The 25,876-nt window shown below is 42.3% G+C and overlaps 1 protein-coding gene across 1 annotated transcript in view; it reads left to right on the top strand.

Moving 5' to 3' along the window:
* Positions 1-25,876, top strand: part of HCN1 (hyperpolarization activated cyclic nucleotide gated potassium channel 1) — a 982,006-nt gene that overhangs the window by 828,976 nt on the left and 127,154 nt on the right. The window contains exon 7 of the mRNA XM_069221581.1: positions 17,323-17,487. Coding sequence (XP_069077682.1) covers positions 17,323-17,487 — 165 coding nt within the window. The remainder of the gene's footprint in view (positions 1-17,322; positions 17,488-25,876) is intronic.

The following is a 25,876-nucleotide window of genomic DNA, read 5'->3' as shown; positions in this document are numbered from 1 at the left end:
ATATATATATATATATATATATATATATATATATATATATATACACACATGTATATATATGTGTGTGTATGTGTGTACATACACACACACATATATATATATAAACATACATATATATAAACATACAAAGCTGCAATTCTGATTCTGAGTCAGATGCAAAGGCATTGAAACCCTTTTGTGAAGCTACATTTCCACTAGTCATTACTAGCTATTCCTCTCAAGTTAAATGAAAGTGCATTGAAATTCTTGCATGAAGATTCAGTTCATTATGAGATGTCACTCACCAGATAAATGCAAAAGCATTTATACACTTTTGTGAATGTGTGGTTCCACTAGTCGCTAATAGGTGTTTCTATCAAGTGAAATGCCAAAGTATTGATCTTACATGAAGCTGCAGTTTCACTATAAATTGAAAGGTGTCCCTATCAAGTTTGATACAAAAATGTTGAGATTGTTACAATAAGCTGCAGTTCTAGTAATGATAACTAGATGTCTCTCACAAGTCAGATGCAAAAGTATTCAAATCTTTTAATGTAGCTGTAGTTCCACTAGTTGTTATTAGGTATCCCTCACAAGCCAAGTCCAAAGCATTGAAATTCTTTCATGAAGCTGCAGTTCCATTAGTCATTACGAGGTGTACCTCTCAAGTCACATGCAAAAGCAGTTAAATTCTTACTTGAAGATTCAGCTCCACTAGTTGTTAGTAGGTGTCCCTCACAAGTCAAATGCAAAAGCATTGACATTCTTACATCAAATTGTAGCTCCCCTAGTCATTACTAGGTGTTCCTCGAAAGTCTAATGCAAAAGCCGTGAAATTCTTACATGAAGTCACAGTTACCATTTTTATATGAAGCCGCAGTTCCACTAGTCCTTACTAGGTGCTCCCTACATGTCAAATGCAAAAGCATTGAAATTCTTTCATGAAGCTGCAGTTCTGCTAGCCCCTACTAGGTGTCCCTCACAAGCCAAATGCAAAAGCATTGAAATTCTTACATGAAGCTGCAGTACACTAATCATTACCAAGGGGGTCATTCTGACCCCCGCCGGTGGCGGAAGCCGCCGGCCTGGCGGGAACCGCCAGAAGACCGTACTGCGGTCATAAGACCGCGGCGGTCATTCTGACTTTCCTGCTGGGCTGGCGGCCGACCGCCAAAAGGCCGCGCGCCCGCCTAGCGGGAAAGCACCACCAACGAGGAAGCCGGCTCCGAATGGAGCCAGCGGAGTTGCTGGTGTGCGACGGGTGAAGTTGCACCCGTCACGATTTTCAGTGTCTGCCAAGCAGACACTGAAAATCGCAATGGGGCCCTGTTAGGGGGCCCCTGCAGTGCCCATGCCAGTGGCATGGGCACTGCAGGGGCCCCCAGGGGCCCACGACACCCGTTCCCGCCATCCTGTTTCTGGCGGTGAAAACCGCCAGAAACAGGATGGCGGGAAGGGGGTCGGAATTCCCATGGCGGCGCTGCTTGCAGCGCCGCCGTGGAGGATTCCCTGGGGCAGCGGGAAACCGGCGGGAAAGGCCGCGATCAGAATTGCCCCAGAAGCACCGCCAGCCTGTTGGCGGTGCTTCCGCGGCACTCTGCCCTGGCGGTTTTCCACTGCCAGGGTCAGAATGACCGCCTAAGTGTCCCGATCGAGTCAGATGCAAAAGTATTGAAATTCTTATCTGAAGCTGCTGTTCCACTAGTCGTTACTAATGCCCTCAATACAATAATGGCGGTAAATGCTGCCTACCGCTGTGGCGACGGCCGCCAAAAGACTGTCGACGTGGCTACCATCCGTTCACCAAATGATGACCACAGCCAGATTTCCGCCACAAGAAGGGCAGAAATCCTACTGTGGCCATACTGGCAGATGGTGGTAAGGTAGTGCTGCTACCACCAGCAGTGCTACACCAGTAGACTGCCGCCAGTTGTATTATGAAAAATAATACGGCCTGGCGGTGTTCTGCTGGCGAGCGCAGCTGGCGAGCGCAGCTGGCGGTAGCAGCGCCCCATCCCGTCCCCTGCCGGAAGACCCCCTGGATACAATTAAGTCAGGTTTCCAACAGGGGAAGATTGTGGGGGGTGTTGTGTGTGTGTAGAGGTGTGTGCATGTATGTGTGAATGTGTGCGTGAATGCAAGTGTGTGTTAAGTGTTGTTTGCATGCGTGTATGCATGTGTATGCATGTGTGTGAGTGCGTGTATGAATGGAAATGGAATGCATGTCTGCCTGTAAGTGTGGATGTGTGTGCGGATGTGTGCGTGAATGAATGAATGCATACATGTATGTATGCGTGTATGACTGTGTAAATGAGTGTGTGTCTACGTGTGTGTGTGTGTGTGGGGGGGAGGTTGGAAGGGAGGGGGGGCGTGGATGAAGGGGGGGTGGGAGGCATCTGGGGAGTGTTGGGGGGAGGGGGCCTACTATTCCCTGTCACTGATAGGGCCTTCCGCCATGGTTTTCGTGGCGTTACCAACGCCACATAAACCATGGCGGTAGGCAGGGTCATGATACCGCCGGCGGTATATTAGTGGTCGCTGGGATGGAGATTGTTATCTCCAGCCCGGCGGCTGCTACCGCCATGGCGGTCGGAGTGGTACATTGGCAGGTTGGCTTCAGCCAACCTGCCAATGTCATAATGTGGCGGTAAGGACCGCCAGCCTGTTGGCGGTACTGCTGCCACATTATATCCGACCGCCGGGGTCATAATGACCCCCTACATGTCCCACATGCATCAACTGCAAAAGCATTTACATTCTTTCATCAAACTGTAGTTCGACTAGTTGTTATAAGTCAACTACAAAGGCCATGAAATATTTTCATGTAACTGCAGTTCCACTTTTTGTTAATGGAAGTCCAGCTAAATTCAAAAGCAACTGCTTCGAATGACCTGCACCAAGCTGAAGGGGCTTATTATGTATATTTTTGCATACAGACATTTGCTATTTTAAACGTTTGTGCTTGTTTTTATAGGGTTTATTATTTTCCCAAAGCAAGTTCATAATAATGACTACAATTATAGATTTGAATACATTCCTCAAATTTCCTTTTACATGTGTGATCACACCCTACTATTTATAGGAATCTGTATTCGTTGATGAGTAGGGTTAGATAGCTAATTTTGGCTGTTTTGTGGGTGTAAGATTTGTCTCTGTGTTGAGATGAGTGCTTTCTGCATACTGACTGTGCTCATACAACACCCCCGTATGGGAGTTGCAGCTACACAACTAGTTACTAGAGTGATCTCTCAAGTCAGATACAAGTGGTTGAAGTGTCAGTCACAAACCTGTAGGAGGGTGGCTTCAACCTAGAAATGTGCATATACACTCTAGTTTCTATACTGATGTGTTAATTTTCAGTAGGATAAATAAAATACCAAAGCTATTTGATAGTGAGGACTGAACTGTGTAATTTATAATACATGTCTTCAGAGTTATGAAAATAATTGATGAAAACCTTCTATATATATGTGGACTATCATTGAGAAGTGCTAGTGTCTAACAATTTCTTTTTGGGGGGAACTCCTTCTTAAGTGTATGTGTACATGTGCAATGCAAAATGCAGTCAGTCAAACTGAAAGCATCCAGGCCCATATTTATACTTTTTGACGCTAAACTGCGCTAACGCAGTTTAGCGTCAAAAAGTATTGCGCCGTCTAACGCCATTCTGAAGCGCCATGCGGGCGCCGTATTTATGGAATGGCGTTAGACGGCGCAATCAGACCGGCGCTGCCTGGTTTGCGTGGGAAAAAACCACGTAGACCAGACAGCGCCGGCGTAGGGGGAAAATGGCGCATGGGCGTCTTAAAATGGGGCAAGTCAGGTTACGTCGAAAAAATCGTCTTAACCCGACTTGCGCCATTTATTTTCGACGCCCATCCCCCATCAACATGACTCCTATCATTGTAAAGATAGGAGTCATGCCCCCTTGCCCAATGGCCATGCCCAGGGGACTTCTGTCCCCTGGGCATGGTCATTGGGCATAGTGGCATGTAGGGGGGCACAAATAAGGCCCCCCTATGCCACCAAAAAAAAATATAAAAAATAAAAAATTATACTTACCTGAACTTACCTGAATGTCCCTGGGGTGGGTCCCTCCATCCTTGGGGGTCCTCCTGGGGTGGGCAAGGGTGGCAGGGGGGGTCCCTGGGGGCATGGGAGGGCACCTGTGGGCTCATTTTGAGCCCACAGGCCCCTTAACGCCTGCCCTGAGCAGGCGTTAAAAAGTGGCGCAAATGCGCCGTTTTTAGCCACGCCAACTCCCGGGCGTCTCTTTTGCCCGGGAGTATAAATACCACGTAAAGGCCTGGGAGTCATTTTTTAGACGGGAACGCCTCCCTTGCATATCATTAACGCAAGGAAGGGGTTCACGCTAAAAAATGACGCACATTCCGGGAACTTTGGCGCTATTCGCCTCTAACGCCATAGTATAAATATGGCGTTAGTTGGCGTTAGTTTTGCGTCGAAATTGCGTCAAAAAAAACGACGCAATTTCGGCGCAAACGGAGTATAAATATGGCCCCCAATATCTGGAGTGGGCTGGTCTGTTTATCTATGCCTTCTGCTGGGGTGAGAGCAAGTATAATTTGAGTGACGTCACCAGACGAATGGTGAAAGTGTTGATTTTGAACTCCTATATGTATGCATTTTTTGCATTATATTTTTTGAAGCACATGAGGCTGACAAGACAGATAAAGTATTTAGGCCAGACCTGGAAAGGTGGTGCAATCCCTTGGAGATACATCCATTTATTATGGATACAGCTGGACTTTACCAGTGTTCCATAACCCTTACCATCCTAATACACTGGCTTTGTAGTGCTGGCACACCACTATGCCAAACTGTCAGTGCAGAAAATCGGGTTTTCTGGTTGACGGGGTGAAATCCTTCTCAAGCAGCAACCACAATTCTTGTCAGGGCACAGCACAAGGAAACAACAAAACCTTTGCCCAACCCTCTGGTAGCTTGGCACAAAACCAGCCAGGCCTAACTTAGAGACAATGTGTAAAGTACTTATGCAGCACTTAAAACAGTAATACAGTGAAAGTACAACAGAAGGAAAATCTCACACCAATTCAGAAAAATCAAATAAAATGACAAAAATCCAATTAGTAGAACCAGCGATAGTGAAAATCAAGCTTTAGGCTTAAAGGCCAACCACAGTTATCTGGTCACATTGGACCAGGCCTAAGCCACAAGTTGAGGCAGAATGTGATGGAGCATTGGTTGGAAACAAGTCTGAGCTCATTCTGCGAAAAATTACCTTGTGGTCAGGGTGTTGAGATGCAAAGTCCTTGCGTCGAGCTGTGCCGGCCAGCTCCGAGGAGCTGAAATGCAAGGTGCGGTGTTAAGATGCGGTGGCAGGGTCAATGACTTTCGAAAAAGAGCTAGAAAGTTAAAATATATTTCCTACATTTTAAATAGACTGCACCATGCTCTATGGATTTTTAGGGCTGACCCTAGGGGTGACTTATATGTATTACAAAATAAGGTTTAGGCCTGGAAAAAGGTTTACTTTGCCAGGACGAAATGCAGTGTAAAACTGCATTTATGGGCTACAATGGCAGGTCTGAGCTATATTTCAAGGGCTATATATGTGTGTGGCACAAATAGTGGTGCAAGCCCACCAGCAGCATTTAATTTACATGCCCTGGGTACATGTAGTACCACCTTACTCAGGACTTACAATTAAATTACATGTGCTAATTGGTTGAAAACCAATGTTACCATGTTTTGGGGAGAGAGTGCAAGCACTTCAGCACTGGTTAGCAGTGATAAAGTGCACAGTCCTAAGGCCAACGAAAAAGAAATCACCAAAAACAGCAGGATTGAAGGCAAAATGTTGGGGAAAACCATGCTGATGATGTCATGTCCAACAGTCACCATGTTAATTGTTCACTTATGCTTGCTATTGATGATATATTGATGTCCCTGCTGTGATGAAATGTTAAAGGATGACTTGAGGGTTTTAGAAATTAAATAGCAAATCACAGTTGTGGATATGTGGAGTGACGATTGTGCATTGCACAACTGGCAGCGTACTTGAAGTGTGAATTTGAAAATGTTCTAATCACCGGCTTTCTAAAAGGTGTCGCTAAACACAAAACTTATATTGACATCTTTGCTGACAATAGAGGATGCGAGGAGAAGCAAAATAATCCATTTATTAATTGGCAACATGAACATTTGTTGCCAATGTACTGTAACGTGAAGCAGAAATTGAATCAAGTCGCCCGTGCATGGTACCTTAACACATTTTTCAGATAATTACATCTGATTTTTAAGACCCACTTATGAAAATGGGTATGAAGGACCTTATGTTAGTTGTCGATATAGTGATGAAGTATAAGGCAATTATCAAACTTCAATATTGTGGTAGAATACCTTTCACAAATGCGCCCTATTTAATGCTCAATTAATTTCCATACCTATTGTTGCTATCTGATCTCACCACAGCTTTTATTGAAGGCATTATTTGTCCTACACAACAAATCAGTAAATACTTCAGCTGTATTTCAATGGAAAAAACCTTAGATAGATATTTGCGCCTTTGACTTAGTCATGTAAGCCATAGATTTTGATAGAGCACGTGATGTTATTAACAGCCTCAGTTTACAGGCGAAACACAGTCCCCTGCCGCACGTTTGGTGTATAGGGAACCAACCCTTCAAGGAGGCCCCATTGGGCCTAAGGCCTAATAAATCTGTGAGATACTGGAGTCCCAGGGGGGTCCGCACCACATCCAGCCTCATTTTGTGATCCTCATTTGCCTCCTCCACCGGGTGAAAACAAAAACTGGGCTGTGCAATATCCAAAGTTCTGAGGAAGCAACAGTCACAGAGTTTATGAAAAGGATAAAAACCAAAACAGTTAAACTGTGATCACTTAATCTCACTAATCAACAATGAAGGGAAAACATATTCTGAACTGTTCGGCACATTTATTCAAATATATATTGTGGCTTTCACAGTTATTGGTTACACATAAAAGTTAGAAAAATGGAATAGAAATATGATAAAAATATAAGCAATTAATTTATCATCAACTTATGCAAAATGTAACAACGTGCCAGCAACAGAGCTAATGCGCCAATTCACGGCTGTGAATTCGATTACAAAATGCTAATGTTGTAAATAAAAAATAAGTTACTGTAAATGATTATGAATTAAAAAAAAAATGTATTGTGATTTTGCTGTACTCTCGCAATGACTCTCCAGAAGGCTTAGGCCAATTGGTAATAAGGAGGCAATAAGGTAGGCACTGTTTTGGCCCAGCGACTGTGCCTCGCGCACGCCAAAGCACATATTGCAAGGCTCAGGAGGGAAAATGGGATATGGGCGATCTCGGAATGGGATAAGCAACAGGCCTTTCACCATACATCAAGACTGGGTCTCCTACGTTGATAGAAGACTATCTGGCTGTCTGTGAGGGGGAACACTTCATCCTCACCATGCAGAATGCCTTGATGCCCCAATCATAGCCAATGAGATTTTACACCCTCATAACAGGCAGATGATGTGCACCGAGTGGTGCACCTTGTTGAGAAAACACATTGCCATCATATCCTGACCTGCCTTTTATCGCTTGCTGCAGAAACAGCATTTGACAGGGTGAACTGGTCCTTCCTCCGGGTGGTGTTACACAAGGTGGGGCAGGGTCCAGGCATTATCGTTCAAATCATGGCTTTCATTTGTTGTCCATATTGCCATACTCAGTTGTCAACAGGGGACCCTTGGCCCCCATGGCTATTCGAAGGGGAACCTGACAGGGTTGTCCACTGTCACCCCTTCTTTTTGTCTTAGCTGTTGAGCCCTTGGCCATTACTATCCGCCACACAGCTGACCTAAAGGGTATGCACTTTGGGGCACAGATGCATAAGCTTAGTCTATATGTTGATGACCCAATGCTTACCCTCTTCAGCCCTCTACCTCCCTTCTGGCAGTGGTGACTAGCCTGACAGCTTTCAAAGCGGCATCTGGCTTCAAAATAAACATGTCCAAATCAGGTGCTCCTAACCTCATTATACCAAACCACAATCTCCTTGCCCTTCAAAAATTGCCACTGTTTGGCTGGTCCTCAGATACCCTTGAATACCTAGGCCTTATTTTGACACCCACTGTTAGAAATGAGGTCTCTAATTGCCAGTAGTTTGCACCCTGTCCAAGTAGGGACCCTCACTCTAGTCAGGATAAGGGAGTCACAACGCTAAGATAACCCCTGCTCAACCCTTTGGTAGCTTGGCACTAACAGTCCCGCATATCTCAGAGGCAATGTGTAAAGTATTTGTACACACACACACAGTAACACAGTAAAAACACTACAAAAGTACTCCACACCAGTTTAGAAAAAGAGCCAATATTCATCTCAGTAAAACAAGACCATAACAACAAAAATCAAACATATTCAAGTAAATATATAAATTTTCAAAGATTAAATCTTAGTATAGTGCTTAGAAACACAATAACTCCAACTGGGGCTATCAGGGCATCTTGATGAATTCGCTTCCAATAGACTGGCACCGCTTGTGAGGGCATGCAGGCCAGTCATGGAGTCGCACGGACCCCAAGTACAGTACCTTGGAAAACAATGAGGAAGCAACGATGTTACTTGGAATCGGGGAGGTGAGGCGTCACTTGAGCCGGTGTAGTGTCGGTTCCTTTCTGCTACCAGAGTGGTGAGGCATTGATTCCTTACAGTTGCAGGGGAGGTGATGCAGCATCGTCTGTGAGGCGCCAGTTCCTTACGAATAGGCGGGGTAGATTAATCCAGCAGGTCAAGATGCAAGGTGTCAATTTTGGGGTGTCGCGATCACACCAAGGGGCCACAGGTGCAGCGGTGGAGTCGGGTGTCACAGACATCGGTGACACAGCACTCCAGACTTTTGCTGTGGTGGGACTTTGGAGACTGTGGCAGCATTGATCCAGTGTTGCGGGTCACAGTCATTGCACTCAGCGTGGACCACAGCTCTGGTGCAGGCGGCAGTGCAGAGTCAGAGAGCGGCACTGGTTCCAAAGTGACTTTGGAGTTGATGTGCTTAGTTTCTTCTTGATTACACCAGGGCACACTTCCAAGGGCCCAGGAACTGGATTTGGCACCATCTGGCAAGTCAAGACACTCAGATAGCCCAAGCTCTGTAGGTGAAAACTTTGATGGCCCTGAGACTTCTTAACAGGAGGCAAGCTCAGTTCAAGCCCTTGGAGACCCTTGGAAAGCAGGATGTAGAAAGCAAAGTCAAATCCTTTCACTCCCAAGACAGAAGCAGCAAGCAGTAGGCCACCACAGCAAAGCAACAGGCAAAGAGTGGCAGTCCCACCCACAGCATCCAACTCTTCTTCCTGGCAGAATGTCCTCAGTCTAGCAGTGTTGTAACTATGTGGTATTAGAGGTCCAGTACTTATACCCTTTTCTGTCTTTCAATTAGGGAAACTTCAAAGAGAAGTCTTTGTCGTGCACAAGACATCCATGCCCTGGCCCCAGACACACTCCTGGGGGTCGGAGACTGCTTTCTGTGAGGATAGGCACATCCTTATTCAGGTGCAAGTGTCATCTCCTCCTACCACTCTAGCTCAGGAAGATCCACCACCCTGGTAATGGGCCGTCAGGATATGCAGGGCACACCTCAGCTTCTTTTGTGTGACTGTTTAGAGTGAATGAACAAACAGCCCAACTGTCATCATGACCAAGACGTATATTCCACAGATAGGCAGAGGCTCAGAATGGTTAAGCCAAGTAAATGCCCACTTTCTAAAAGCGGGATCTCCAAGCCTACAATTAAAAAAACAACTTCAATAAAGATGTATTTTTAAATTGTGAGTTCAGAAACCCCAAACTCCATCTGTTCCCAATAGGAAATTACACTTAAAAGATATTTCAAGGCAACCCGTATGTTACCCTATGGGAAAGATAGGTCTTGCAATAGTGAAAACGGAATTAAGCAGTAATTCACTATCAGAACATGTAAAACACACCGGTGCATCCTACCTTTTAAATACACTGCACCATGCCCATGGTGCTACCTTTGCCCTAACTTAAGGGTGACTTACATGCAGTAAAAGGGCAAATGGGAAGGTTTGGGCCTGGTAAGTGGGTGCGCTAACCAGGTCGACATGGCAGTGTAAAACTGTACACATAGGCACTGTAACGGCAGGCCTGAGACATGTTTGGAGGGCCGCTCATGTGAGTGGTGCAGGCCCATTAGTATCATTTGAATTACAGGCCTTATGTGCAGCTGGTGCACTATAATGGGAACTTACTAGCAAATCGAATATTCCAATCATGAATAAACCAATCACCAATACATTTTAGACAGAGAGCACATGCACTTTAGCACAGTTTAGCAGTGGTAAAGTTCCCGGAGTTCTACAGCCACCCAAAATAAGTCACAAAAAATAGGCAGAAAAAAGCTAAAAGGTTTGGTGATAAACCTACGAAAAGGGCCAGTTCCAACACCCACACTCACTACCTGGACACAGGCAAACTTGCCCCCTCTCTGCCCTTCCATCCTGGAAGATCTCCATAGCTGGAGGCCCCTTCATATTTTATGGCAGGGGAGAATCAACACTATCAAAATAATTGTGCTTCCATGCGCCCTTTATCTTTTTCAGGCCCTATCTATTCCAATCCCTCAAGATGTCATTAGGTGCCTGCAACGAAGCCTATCTGCTCTTCCATCCTGGAAGATCTCCAGAGCTGGAGGCCCCTTCACATTTATGGCTGGGGAGAATCAACACTATCAAAGTGATTGTGCTTCCATGCCCCCCTTATCTTTTTCAAGCCCTATCAACTCCAATCCCTCAAGATGTCATTAGGTGCCTGCAGCGCAACCTCTCTGCTTTCATATGGAACAGAAAATGGCCCAGGATCTCACATGCCCTATTGATGTAACCCAGTGACAAAGGTGCACTAACCTCCAAGAATACTATTTGGCTACCCACCTCAGCTATATTTCTGAATGGCTAGTGAGAGAAAGCGGGAATCACTGGTTTCGTATGGACAGGTCGCCTGTCGACCCCTTTGGGATTTGGCCTGGCTCCCTAAACAAATAAGCTAGGCCACACAGCACCTGCATTGCCACCCCTACCAAGATGGTGCTATACATATGCGACAAACTGGTCACCACAAGAGGGTTAACTACTGTTCCCATGCCCAACATGCCTATAGCGCACAATCCAGTATATGCCCTGTCGCTCTCCCCCCACTCCTTCCTGGGATGGACTGATGGTGAAAGCAGAACACTACACAATCTTTTCACAGGGAGCACCATGAACACTTTTGATTAGTGCAAATAGAAATATAACCTTATGGAGAGAGCAAGGCTCCAATACCTTCAGCTGCATCACGAGACTCTCTGTCCTTCAGTCTACCCCCAGGCCATACAACCTTATACTCCCTTTGAGAAAATGGTAAGGACATGTGACAGCTCACAAGGGCTTATATCCAATACATACAGGGTTCTTCAACACTCCTCTCCCCCACACACTCATCTATACCAGACCTCCTGGCAATTCACTAACACAGAAGGAATATCACCCAAACAGTGGGAAACGTTATGGCGGGATATCACTAAAATGTACTGCAGTGTCCCTCTTTGGGAAACATACTGCAGGCTTATATTCCAGTGGTACTACACCCGGCCCTCCTGTCCACCATTTTCCCAGGTACGTCACCTCTATGCTGGCAAAGCAAGACTGATACTGGAGACTTCTGCCACATTTAGTGGTCCTGCACCTTCATCACTACTTTCTGGAAGGATCTTTTGAGTCACATCAGAGCCACTGTGGGGTACCCCCCCTCCTCCTACCTTGTTGCCACCCTTGGGATTCATCCACTAACCTTGAAAGCAAAGACACAGCCTGAGTGGACCCTTATTGGCTACATGCTACATGCCACCAGGAAACTGGTGGCCCTTGCATGGAAAAAACACCCCCCACCCACTGCACAGTGGTTCGCTCGCCTATGACATATAATGGCAATGGAACAACTCACACAATCGCCACCAAATAGCACAGAAATTCTGAACTGTGTGGCAGCCCCTGATCAGGGATGGCTTTAGAACTGGTGGTGCCCTGTGCAACAGTTTATTTTGGTCCCCCCCCCTCCTGGACCTCCTCCTCGGTTTCACTCACTACCACCTAGCAAAGTGCCCCTCATCTCTCCATCGCTCCCCTTCCACATACATTTTAAGGCACTTGTAAAGCCTGGCTTTACTAATTCACTCAGCTATCCATATAAAATATAGGGGCCTATTTAAGAGCCCCTAGTGCCATTTTAACGCCACATTAGTGTCATTTTTTTAAGCTAATGTGGCGTTAGAAGGACAAAAACGCGGTGCCATATTTACAAAGTGGTGCAACGCATGCATTGGGCCATTTTGTAACCCTTTGCGCTAGAGTATGCCTGCGCCAGGCATTATGTATGCAAAGCGTGCATCCCTCCGTTAGGGAGGCCAAAAAAATGGCGCAAAGAAATCTGACAGATTTCTTTGCATCATTTTTTTCCGACACTTTTAACGCCTGCTCAGAGCAGGTATTAAAAGGAGGCTTCCATTGGTTACAGTGGGCCCCTGGGTGCTTTGCAACATCAACATTTTTTAAGCTAATCCTGCAAAGCGGTGGACTAGCGTAAAAAATTCTGACGCTAGTCTCCTAACTACTGCCATGGTGCCTTGTATTTTAAATATGAAGCACACATTGTGGTATTAGGGGGCACTAAGGGGTGCAAGAAAAGTGGTGCTGCACTGTGTGCAGCGTCACTTTTCATAAATATGCCCCATAGTTCTGTTTTTTGCAGAAGGCATATTAACCCTCTATGCTACTTTATGTTGAGTCAAAGCTGCCACTAGGCAAAGCTCCCATCTCTCGCCCTTGCAGGAACATTAATCACAAGAGGTATTTTTACATTTTAATTGTTTCCTGAAGTCTGGACGCACAAGGAACTTTTCAGCAGGTGCTTTTAAATCGCACATTTTGGAAGTTATTGCTAAACACAGCACCTCCCTGAGGTCAGCGCCCTGTGCGGCCGCACTGCTCGCACCGCCCAAAAGCTGGCCCTGCCCCTGATGCACTACTTTAACTGCAGACAAATTTCCTCCTTCACCCCACCTAGGCTCCACTCAATTGAAATCTTTGACTGATCCAAACCCACTGAGAATATGCCCCTCTTGCTATCCGAGGCACACCAAGGACATATTTTGGGGTGACACCAACTCACCAACATCCCCGCAGACCCCCTGTCTTGATCTGTACTCTTTCTTCCCCTTCCCCAGTGCCACGCCTTGACGCATTTGTTATAATAGAAATGCTGTAATATTCGCTGATTTACGCTTCTGTTCCAGACCCTGTGAAAGGTTATACTTTTACTGGCTTCTAAGTTGACTCTGATGTACTTTGTTCTGTGTCTCTAATATTGGATGTGGTCACCGTATGTTGCTCGAATTCCATTTAATATGCACCACCTATAATGCTTCCATTGCATAATGCTCCTATTGTTCTGACAATTTTTTAATAAAAATATTTTGAGTAAAATATAATAGCATTTTGCATGCACCAGACACATTAAATAGGTGTAGCCTCAATGCTTTGATCCTAGGTGTGATGCGCTCTTCATTGAAAGGTTAGCCACTTAAGCAGGAATGTTGAAACGGGTGTGCATGCCTAGGTCCTCCGTAGAGTTCTAAATGACAACTTGACTTTCACAGTCAGCTGATGATGAAATGATATAATAAAGCAACATCTGCACTCTCAAAAAATAAAGCTATGAAAAGGATTCCAAAGGCGAATTTTAATTGCAAAACGCATTTGCAGCAAAATATTTTGACAAAGGGCCGGTGTTTTCATTGGATCTTTGAGAAAGCCTATGTGTGTGGATAAATGCTGTAAATGCAGCAACTTGAGGTCATGACAGCAAAATAAAATAAATGATCGTGCAGTGATGATTAGTGAATGACACATTATACAACAATCCATTCCTACACAAAAATCACTCCCTAAACAAAAAAAATCCAGTAATAAAAAATTTGACACAGCAGAAAAGTAATTACATCAAATGACACACACTGACTACATTACAAGCTACCTCTCATTTTGCATCGATCAGAATTGCTCGATATCCTTTCACAGTAACCTAATGGCAAATCAAAGGAGACAATGTAACCCTCCACTAAATGCCATGGACTTTAAGGGCAGTCCATCAATGTGATGGCACACCATGCAAAACACATAGAACCCAGTTTTCAAAAAGCAGGATGACCCAAAGACCACCCTCCCTTTATGTGTACTTCTTACTGTACCTTCTTGAAGCATTGATGAAAAGGTTTTACAGAAAACAAATACTGTCTACAGCCAGACATAATAGAATTGGACAAACCTCTATTCTAATGACAGGTGCGCAATATCATCATTGTACTATTTCACAAGTCAACCTAATCCATTACACAAAGTAAACATAATTTGGATAGGATTTCCTCCTCATACCTGTAAACAAAATGTGTGTTTTCATTAAAACCTTAATATTTCCAAATGCGTTTCCCTAGTTGTTAATCACTGCTTGTGAAGAAACCACCCACGTTTGCATTCAATCAGACCAAATGAACATTTACACACTGTTTAGTATTACTTTGGGTGTATTTATAAATCATGCAATCTTGCAGGAGAAGTGCCTTGCTTCAGTTTTTAAATAAGGATTACTGAAGTCTTCCAAAACAATTTCTTTATACTATTTTCCAAACTTGAAAGATATCTTTTCGATTTAACCTGTGAAAGAAATGTGGTTATAATTTGCAAGAGGTGGAAGCCTCAATCAATTAACAAACATATACCTTCCAAGGGTGAACAACAAAAGTCACTAAATAACCCAATGCTGAACCTTCTGGTAGGATGGCACAAAGCAGTCAGGCTTAACCTTGAAGCAATGTGTAAATTGCTTATGGAGCACTCAAACACCCCAAACCAATTTAGAAAAAAGTACATGTTAATAAATTAAATGACATCACAACAACAAAAATCTGGTCCAACAAATTGATTATCATTAAACACAATATTCAGATCTTCGCAAGTAATAACACATTTCTAAGGTGCAATAACTTCATTAACTCCACCTAGCTGCCGCTTAATATGTGGAGAAATTTAATTCGCCATCTCAATTCCAGTTATGGATTTCAGGATTTCTTGCAAAAGCTTCTATTACTGTTTCGAATAATAGTTTGGGAAAATAATTTCAGTTGCAGTGGGGACAAGATTTTCAACTTGCTCACTCCCCCAAAACAACGCACGAGGAAGGGAACTCATTTTCATCTGACCAAAGAGTGGGTTGCACCAACTAATTACTTTTTATATCATAAGTACAAAGGTGAAAAGAAACAATTTTCCCTTTGGCCAATGTATATATTTAGTAATAAAATGTAATGATGTCCGATAATTCTCAAAACTTGTTAGTACAAGCTAAATACTAATTCGCAACATTTTAATTGGTGTTGTGTAGCTAAACTGTGATAATAGCAAACGGATGACAAAAACTGTGAAGGAAATGTTGACAATGCCTTTAGAAAAAATACTCCATACAAGCTGAAAGAGCTGCCTTTACAATTAATTGGAACTGAAAGTATAATTATTCATTGGTGCTAAAGTATCCATGGCATATGTAAAAACTCAAATGAGGATGTAATGACATTCTGCTTATATTAATAATCACCGGCCCCAACGTCTGCTATCCATAGTTTGCACTTCTCAAAATTAATGCAAGGTCAGATTTTTCAATGTTTTGTGCTAGTACAAAGTCAGCAAAAGTGACAAACCAGAGGAAAGTGTGGATTTGTTATTTACTTAACATCTTAGTATTGGTTTGCGTTACTTTCCCTTACTCTGTGTCCTGGAAGCATCCAAAGAGTTTTACATGGGTGTTCCAAAGCTGCCACCCTTGGTTTGCACCCAATTGGAGAAATGTTTTTATTTCTCAAAACTTTTAACACACTTACAACAGCTTTGATTCCGCGCTGCACCGTACTGGGTCCATGGCAAATTTGTGGGCAGTTTTATAATTTCCAACAGGTACAATTCCTCTAGTACTTAGTAATTATGATTAAAACCCCATGGAATTGGGAGCTACCATGTGGAACTGATATTTCTGGGTGTAAAACCACACAGAATCTCATCTGAAATGTGGTTGTATCGCATACATTTATCAACTGCTGTTAGCAGGTGGTAAATGTAGGAGATGACTGGTGCAATTGCATAGGGCGATGAGGTGAGAGAGCACTGTAAAGGAGTAGGTGAGGAAAGGAAAAGGTTTTTCTGGCAGGGAAAGTATTATTTGCTTTTTCCTGTAAGGATAATAAAGTGGAATGCAATTTGGATCCTGCTGCAGCTAAAGGTTCATGCGTTTTTTGACCAGTTTTACTGGCTGGAAAAATCGGTTCAGGTGCTTCCACACCGAAAGCTGGGTTCCGAAAATCCAAATCCCCAATAATCAGGTGGAGCACAATTATTGTATAAAAGTGCACTAATTTTGGTCTTCCAGAGTGGGAGCAGGTTGAATTCACCATTGTCCTTTCGTGAAAAGATTTGTGCCTGTCGCTAGACAGCCTCTTTATGCACAATATGGCGCTATCCTGGTCTCTTCCTTTCCTGCAATGAACCACTTTGGTTGCTGCTCTGCATTGTGTGAAAAAATAATAGTAAAAGCGTACAAATGTGTTAATCCCAACCTCATGACATATTGTTAAAGAATGTGTTTAACTACTTTGAAAGGTGGTGACAAAATGGCAAAATGAGGATGATAATTGTTAATAAGGTGCTTGGGATTTGTCTTATATTCTAACCAAACTGTCTAATTTCCACTGTATTTAACAGTTAGAAAAGTATTGTTACCCTTGTAATAACTATAAATAAAGTTAGGATTTGTTTTCCAAAAATTCCGCCAGAAGCTAATTTGAAGAAAAGGTTATCAGTGCACGATTGTTTCCTATTCAAATTCTTGCATTTTGCTAAATTCTGTTGCCACATTATAAATGTAGCCTTTCTTTATTTCCCATCTGATGTACTTCTAAGACAGGATTTATGTTCAAGATTTTCTGATAAGACTTTAATTGCGCATAATATTTTGAGAGAGCATGTTAAGTTAAAAAAAGCCAAAGCTTCTTTAAGTTGGCATATAACGAATTACCCTTAGTCCAATTTTAATAATTGTTTTTTTTCTTTCTTTTACTAGTTGCTCAAACTGTTTTTGCAATTTACACAGAACAGAAATACAATCTAGTGGTCAGGTGTTCACTATAACTTTTCAAAGAAATCATGCAGTTCTCCATGCCTAATGGACAAATTCTTTTTTTCTCTTATTTTTCAATTTCAGAAATTTGTCTCCTGACAAAGGGCCGTCGTACCGCCAGTGTTAGAGCAGACACGTACTGTCGCCTGTATTCCCTTTCTGTGGACAATTTCAACGAAGTGCTGGAGGAGTATCCAATGATGAGAAGGGCTTTTGAAACGGTGGCAATCGACAGACTAGATAGGATAGGTATTGTTTTCATTTGTATTTATCCATACAGTTTACTAATGTTTTTCACATTATTGTTTAGAATATATTGCTTTTTATTACAAGATTAAAATACTTTTCCACATCACATAGATAGATAGATAGATAGATAGATAGATAGATAGATAGATAGATAGATAGATAGATAGAAATAGCAATATGTGCATGAAGATAATCAAGAAACAGACGAAAAATATTGCTTGTGCTTCAGTGATGTATTATTTCCCAGGAAGGACTACTGAGTTACGAATTAAAACAGTGTATGAAGATCAGAGTTTCTATATACATGTAATAGTAATTTTACGACTGTAGAAACTCCACACAAAAAATAGGCCTGCCCTATCTTTTTATGTGCAGAGTTCTCCACCCTGACTGCGGAATCTGCGCTGTCATAAAATTACTTTTAGTAAATTTAAACTTGTAGTCCGTGAATGCCAAAAAATAAGTTTACCTGTGTGAATTGCCACCTATCTGTTTAATAGGAAGTGAACTGCATAGATACTGTAGAAAAAAGAACTTAATTCGGTTTGTCATGGACTTGCACTTTCCTGGTTTCCTTATCCCCCAATGACTCTTGCTCCTCACATTCCTGCATTCCTTACATTCCTGCATCTTTGTAAATCCTCTTTCTAGTTGCCTCTGCCTTTTCCCTTCATGCCTCTGTAATGTTTCTTGTGCAGTGTTCATTCTAATTGTTTGTGTTTTATATAGGAGTAGCTGGTCCTCATCTGATCCAATTTAATATATAAACCTAAGGCTATCTGCCAACCCTGCAGCTTGCTGAGCCAAACACATTTATTGATTTAGATGTTAACGGATTTCTTCAGGGTTGAAAACACTATGGGGCCATTTCACAAAAGCATTTAAAAGTACACCAAGGTTTACAAATGAAGTTCTACTTCTCAGACTCATAAATTTATTTTAAGATTGGCCCTCTGCATTTTATGATGCACAAATCTACAGCATAAATAGTTGGCCTTACTTGAACCTAGCCAATCTTTAACATGTTGCTCTCAGCATTTTAGTCTTATAAGTGTGCTCCTCTGATGTTCTGATGGATTGTTACTTGTTAGACGTGTGCACATAGAAAGCAGGGTATTCAGGAACAATAAAAACGAGGAACTGAAAGTCTTAGCCTATAGAGATCTGCTCAGACTGTTTTGGAAGCTTATAAAGGAGGAGCAGGTGGCGATTTAATAGGCAAGTGGGTTCAGTAAAACATAGTATTCATTTTCCAAAATCATTTTTTAATGTGTGCATTGAAAATTTACATAAGTGTGATAGTATTCTACAGATGTTTGTCTGTTAACAAACAATCAAGACCATGTCATATGTGAATCATGATTACAGGAATGTAAGACCTAGAGAGCATGCAGTCATACAGATGGCTATCTTGCATCTGTCCTTTTATCAAGTGCATTCACTGCATTGATTACAATACACATGCACAGGGGTAGAAACACGCAATAATTCTTCTACATAGTGCACATGCCTTTAAATCTATTGATGTATTTTTTATGACTTTAGGCAGCATTTTCGTTACATTGAATGAGTTCAAAATTAAGATTGTTTCTAGTGTAAGCAGGAGTTCTTACACTGTGAACATGGGGGTTGTGTGCAGTTACGCATGTGTAAATGCTCTGTGATTCAGTCTCATAGTATAGACCTGCCCCGATGTTGCATATTTGGGTTAAATGAGTTGAGAAGCAGTCATTCTGGGTTTGTAAGCATTACTGACAGAGTAGTTACTAACTAACTAACTATGGGTGCATAACGATGCTGTGGTCAGTGAAAAATGCATGACAAACTATAAGCACTGTGGTAGTTGGGACACAAAAACACATGTTAATATAAAAGGGAGCAAAAGGGTGAAGAGTGTTTATGTGAAGGGTTTCAATGATATTTATAGCAGATGGATAAATATAACGATAAGGTGGAAAGGGTCCATAACTAAGCAGAACTTGCAGAATAAATATGTGACCTGAAATATTGCCTTGATTTGTGTAAGTTGTTTCTGACTGTTTGTCCATTGTCCAAAGAATGATTCTTCATTTACTTATTTTGGGGTCTATTCACAAAAGCATTTTGATTACCGAAAGTAATATTCTAGTGGCCAATCTCTAGTGCACGAGGAGAACTAAGGGCTAGATGTATCAAAGAATTTTGCATTCGCAAACGGTGCGAATTGCAAAATTCGGCCGTTTGCAAATGCAAAATCACCTTTCTGAATGTAAGAAAGGCATTCGCAAAGCAAATTTAAGGAATCGCTAAAATAGCGATTCCTTAAAATTGCGACCCCATTAAGAGAATCGCAAATTGCAATTCTCTAAATAAGAAATCACAAATAAGGAATCCTTATTTGCGATTTCTTAAGCACATGTATGAAGCAATTCCTTAATGCGAATTGGGCATTAAGGAATCGCATATTACCAACAAGTTGAACTTGGTGGTAACCATGTGCAAAATTAAAAAATGCATATAAAAAGCATTTTTAAATTGTACATGTAAAGCACACATGCCCTTTTGGCATGTGTGCACCTTACATGTCCCCCCAAATTTTTTTGGGGTGCAGCAGAGGGGGCCTTGGGCCCCCAGCACCCTGGGGTTTTGCATTTCCAAAATTGCGATTTCTGGTTCATAAATCGCAATTTTGGAAATGCAAAAAATTTGCATATATGGGCCAACAGGCCTATAGCTGCGAATATGGTCGGTATCGCAATTTGCGATCCGGTAATAGTATTTGCGATTTTTAAGAAATCACTATTACCGAATCGCAAATGTGATACATGGCCCTTTGCGAGTCGGAAATAGCGATTTCTTAAAAATCGCAATTTCCGAATCGCAAAGGGCCGTGATGATACATCTGGCCCTAATTTACTTACTTGCAAATGCTGTTCACACATCTCCAGTTTGAGCCCTTTGCTATGACTGCCTTATCAATTATGTGCAGACCTTTCCACCACAAGTGTGGACAAATCCAAATGTAGACTTCTCTATCTTCGTAGTAAATGTGGGAGGGGCAAGGAAGAGTGGCTGTAAATTGGGGCATATATACTACAAACTGAGTGTATATATAAGAGAAAAAGCAAGTGGGGGCGTTCAAGGAGACACGCAAATCCAAAAACACACCCACACAAGAGTAAGATAATTGTTGTCCATTAAAGTTACACATACATTTTCTACAGACAAAACAGGCTCAAATCTACTCCAGTCAACCAAAACCTGGATTAACTCAGAGGCAGCACATCATACAGAAAGCCACTCTCAGAGAAGGCAATAGAGACAGGCAATAATACCAACACCACATAGGACCATAAGGACATTACAGAAAATGGGAACATGGATACGTTTTTAATGTTAAAATAAATATGTTTATTTTTTTTCCAGTGCACCATATAATATCTACAAATAACAGTGAACACATATTGCAGCAATGACACAATTTTTCATTCTCATTCAGTACACTTGCTACTGTACTGGGAGGGATGTGAACAATCAGAACTCCACCCCTCCCATTCATAGGTATAGCTCACTAGAACATTGACCAGTTACACAAAGCCTGTCTGCCTGCATTGGCAAGCAACACACATACCTCATGTTGATGAACGTCTGTGTTGTCTCGGCTCTCATTTTGAGGGACAATTATTTGAGAAGTAGAGAGAGGCTATATAGACAGAGAACAACCTGAGTGTACCTGATGTGATTTTGAAATGGTTACAGACGGAGATCTGGAGCTTAATTCATGCAAAACCCATTCCCCGACCATACCCACACATATCAATATGATGGCAGCAGTCCCCTTCTTAGACACTGGATCTCTCCAGAGGGTCAGTTTAGACACCATGGGCATCTCATAAGTAAACAAATCACACTTCATGCAACAGGAACTCAGATGCATTACCAGCTGAGTGCACCAGTTTATCACTCTGCCACAGTCACTAGTGGATTTTCAATGAGCATGAAGGGTTCTTTATGCCATCACACACTTCACTCAGATATTTGGAGTCATTAATTGCACACACATGGCACTTCAACCACCCTGTTCCTGGGAACACTGGTTTTGCAATGGACATCACTGGAATTACATTATGTGCATGCCGCTTACAAGGTCAGCCATTTTTTCATTGATGTGCATGCTGTCTTTGCTTGAGGCACTTATGATAAATACATAATGTAATAGTCACCTCATCCATATGAGTTGGTTGCTGTATACTTTGGTGACCTGTAGATTTTAAAACATCACACTGGTATTGTATGTATATCAAGAGAATTGCATCTCAAACATAATCATTCATAGCTTCAACACGTCATAATGTGCAGCCATAACAAAAATATTGAATGTATGCATGCATAGATTGTATGTTACATTTCTGTAGGTGGCCACATATTATCAAATAATAGATGTGTTGCAGCTGATTTGCCCTCTCCCCACCTCTTCCTCATCCATTCTGTTATTCACACACATTGCCTCATCGGCGAGTAAAAAAAGAGCATGCATACATAAATGAGCCATCATTGAGCAGACCTTATTGTGGCTTGAAGCATGTTGCGCAACATTGCAAAGTAACTGGGCTTACTGGGATGTAGAACTTATCCCAGGACCACAGCACCATCCGAGTTCCTAGAAGAGGAAATAGAAGAGAGATCAGATTAAGCAGGTGTGTGACCAGCTAGTGGCCTAGTTTTACACCTGAGCTGCTTCGTTGGTTACCACATCATGGTAAGTGGGAAATGTTGAGTTATTGATGAATGGAGACTATAGCATCCCACAGATAACATCCTGACAGATATCACATCTAATTCACAAGTTTTAATATAATGGGCATCAAATAATACATCACTGACTCACTCATTTATTTGTAGATTACTAGTTATGAATATATACATCCTTCACACACACTAAAACTTTCAAGTCACACTCTTTGCTAACACCCTGCATGTAGTGAATAATTGTACATTCTAACTATATCTCTTTAATTTATTACAACACCAGGGGTACTTTTAAAGCCACAGGCATGTCTTTCCTTTTACTTTTACTGGCACTGATGTTTGATCTACTTACACATCTGATTTCTCTGACTGGGCTATGTATGTGAAGAACATCATAGTGTGGACTCCACAGTCAGGGCAAAGTTCTTCACATACCAAGTCAAAAAAGATATGACAAGAAGATGGATACTCCTGCGCAACCCACAGACCACCAAACAATCAACCTCTGTCCTACTTCAAATAATGCTGCAGTATGGAGACTGCTAACTTACACATTGTAGGCAACCATCTCCTGACCACAGATGAAGAAGACCCTTGCCTACTATAACTCCTCAGCTACATTGGCACAGTCAGCTATCCCACCCTCACCATGGAGTTTCAAAATGGATTACCTGGCTATCTACTTGACTGGTTCTCCTATTAGCTTGCAAACTGACACCAGTTTGTTCACATCCAGGTCCCAAAAATCCCTATCATATGCAGAGATCCCAACATTCACTACCGTCCACTGTCATCCCTAGCCTCTACATGGTGTCCTTTTGGGCTTTACCTACAGATAAAAAGTATACCAAATTCACCAATATCCTGATGATATCCTGATGATACATAACTCTACTTGAAAGTCTCATTCACTGCAGTTGTCCAACCCTCAAACACTGCCAGCATCTCATCAAGAAATGTGTGCCCAGCACCTACGTGAAGCTCAACTTCACCTAGACAAAAGTCTTCTTATTCACCAAAAGCAACAAACAAAAAATAATACCAACATAGATCAGTTGCATGAGTCTTGATAACTTTTAGCCCAACTTTCACAGAATGCTAAGTCACTTATACTTATCTTTCATACCAGCCTCTTCCTCAAGGAACATGTAAGAAAGTTGATTTTTATTTGGGGTGGACAGAGGTCCATTACAAGTACTAATGTCTCTATTCTTGTTAGGTCTTATAACGGATTCAGTAATTTAAACCTGAGCTCAATCCCTGGTAGCTATGACATGGAGCAGAAAGTCTTAACTGAAGAAAATGTGTAAAGCATTTAGAAGTATTAAAACAGTTAAAAAGTTGAAGACACAGCAAAATAGAATACCACTCCAATTCATAAAAAAGAGAACAATTTAAAATAAAATAACACCAAATCCACAAAAATCCAATAAGGGGGGTCCCGAGTTTTAAATAAAAATAGTGCCTAAAAGCTCAAAGTGACAACCGCAGTCAATTGGTCACTCTAGACCAGGTCAAGGGTAAGGTTTTAAAGCTGAGCATGATGATGCATTCTTCACATACAAGGACCATGTTGGTCCCAGTGAAAAAGTTACCTTCAGACCTAGACATTTTCTGATAAGATAGAGTCCTCAGTGTGGCAAGGCTGCAGGCTGGATCTGAGGTTGTGCTTGTAGATTATAGGTTAGCACAGAGCAACGTCTTGGTGAAGCTGTTGACAAAGGTGGGGAAAGCTTTGAGCTGCAGAAGTCCATAACTTACCCTCAGGAAGCCATCAACATTGATCAGATGCAACTTGGCATCCAACCCTTTGAAGAAATCTACCTTCAAACTTAGGGCTAACTAAGTTCTCCCCATGGGCTGTTTGCGACCAGTAAAAGAGTTTTTGCCATGTACCAACCCTATTTTGCGAGTCAGTAACCTATTACAGACCTGCAAAAAAGGGTTTAGGACTCGCTATAAGGAAGGGGCATTCCATGGGCATTCCTTCCTAAAAGCAGGTTGCAGGGGGATGTAAGAATGTTTTGCGAATCTGATGGCAGAACATTCACAGTTACCACCAAATTCAAGTTTATGGTAAACCATTCGCAAAGGGGATGGGGTCTCCAAGTGACCTCTTTGCAAATGGGGGTGCAAACCTTTGTTAAGAGCAGGCCACTGCCTACTCTTAAAAAATGAAAGGAATTATAATGATGAGGCATGGCCATTTGCGACCCTCTGTGAATCGCTAACAGTGTCAAACACACTGTCATACATCGCAGTTTGCGATTTCCTAATAGCAAATCACTAAGACTGGCTTTTGATCTAGGAAATTAGGAAATCACAAACAATAAACAACATACATCTGACCCTTAGACTCTTTTCTGGAATTCTGATTTCCTCATTGGAGCAAGAGTAGCAGGCTGTAGCCAGAGAGGCTTCTATGTAATCAAATGCTTCTTGGTGTCAGGCCAGCTGAATCAGATTTACTGCTGCAAAGAAGAATGTAGCGGGCGCTACGTTGAATGCACCCACAGCAGAATGGCTTCACAGTTTGGTCCTGGTCTTCTGTCAGTTCTCCAGGCAAAAATCCTTGAAAACATTTGTAAGTCCCAGGGTTTGGGCAAGAGGAGTGCACGCTGACACCAGCGAAGTGTTTCAGGACCTTCTGAATAGGACATAACTGTCAGGACCCATTTCTATAGAGGCCATCAGCAGCATCCAGGCCAGGTGTTGTTGAAACTGGTGAGTTGGATCTTCCAGGAAAATAATCTTGCAACTTTTGTGTTCCTGTAGCTTAGCAGATCAGCCAAATGACTCTTCTACTCCCCTTCTCAGTGTTGAGTTACAAGTGAAGAAGAAGGTCCTGGCTCTTATGTTTCTCCTCACAGGTCTCAAAAGCAGATGCAGTCCTTATTCTGTCCTCCAGAGTTCCAGAAGTGTTCTGAAGAAGGGGCCTCAGGTGCCACATTTATGCGTGGCACTAGTCTGTGGATGGGGATTGGTGTCTGGCTGGCTAGTAGGACAAATGAGGGGGCAGGTCCAGGTGGTGGCTAGATCAGCCTGTGAGAGCATAGTCCCCTTTGAAGATCATTGTGTTCCTGGGCACTGCCCATGTGGTTATCGTCTTAGTGGAACAGAACACCTCCATACATCTGGGAGCCAGTTCCTAACTCCTGAAGACTCTATGGGTAACTATTGGAAGCTCATGATAATTGGCTTCATGAAACTTGAGGCAGGTAAAAATAAACTTTTAAAAGCACCTTTTGTAAAATGCTTAGCACAAATCCAATTTTATATCTTAAAAATCAAGAATTAACTTTTAAACTGGTTGTGTGGCAGAGATAATATTACTAAATGTTTCCTATGAAACAGTTAACCCTACTACAGTGAAAATTGTTTTTTATGGCATTTTCATTGTAAGGACATGTGTGACATTAAAGTTCTACATGTCTTCCTTTTAAATACTAGCAGCTTGCTGTAGGGCTATTAAGGTCTACTTTAGGAGTGACATATTTAGAGAGAAGGTTTAGGCTTGTCAAAGGGATTAGATTAACAGGTCGAAATGGCAGTTTACAAACCAAACATCCAGAGTGCAAGAGAAGGCCTGGAACCATGTTTTACACTGTAATTGTAGTGGCACAATAAATGCTGCAGTTCACTAGTGACAGTTAACTTGCAG

Source organism: Pleurodeles waltl, chromosome 1_1 (genome assembly GCF_031143425.1).
Source record: "Pleurodeles waltl isolate 20211129_DDA chromosome 1_1, aPleWal1.hap1.20221129, whole genome shotgun sequence".
In the NCBI taxonomy this organism is placed as follows: Eukaryota; Metazoa; Chordata; class Amphibia; order Caudata; family Salamandridae; genus Pleurodeles; species Pleurodeles waltl.
Note: the sequence above shows the minus strand (reverse complement) of the source record. Positions and strands in the feature narration are given on the sequence as shown.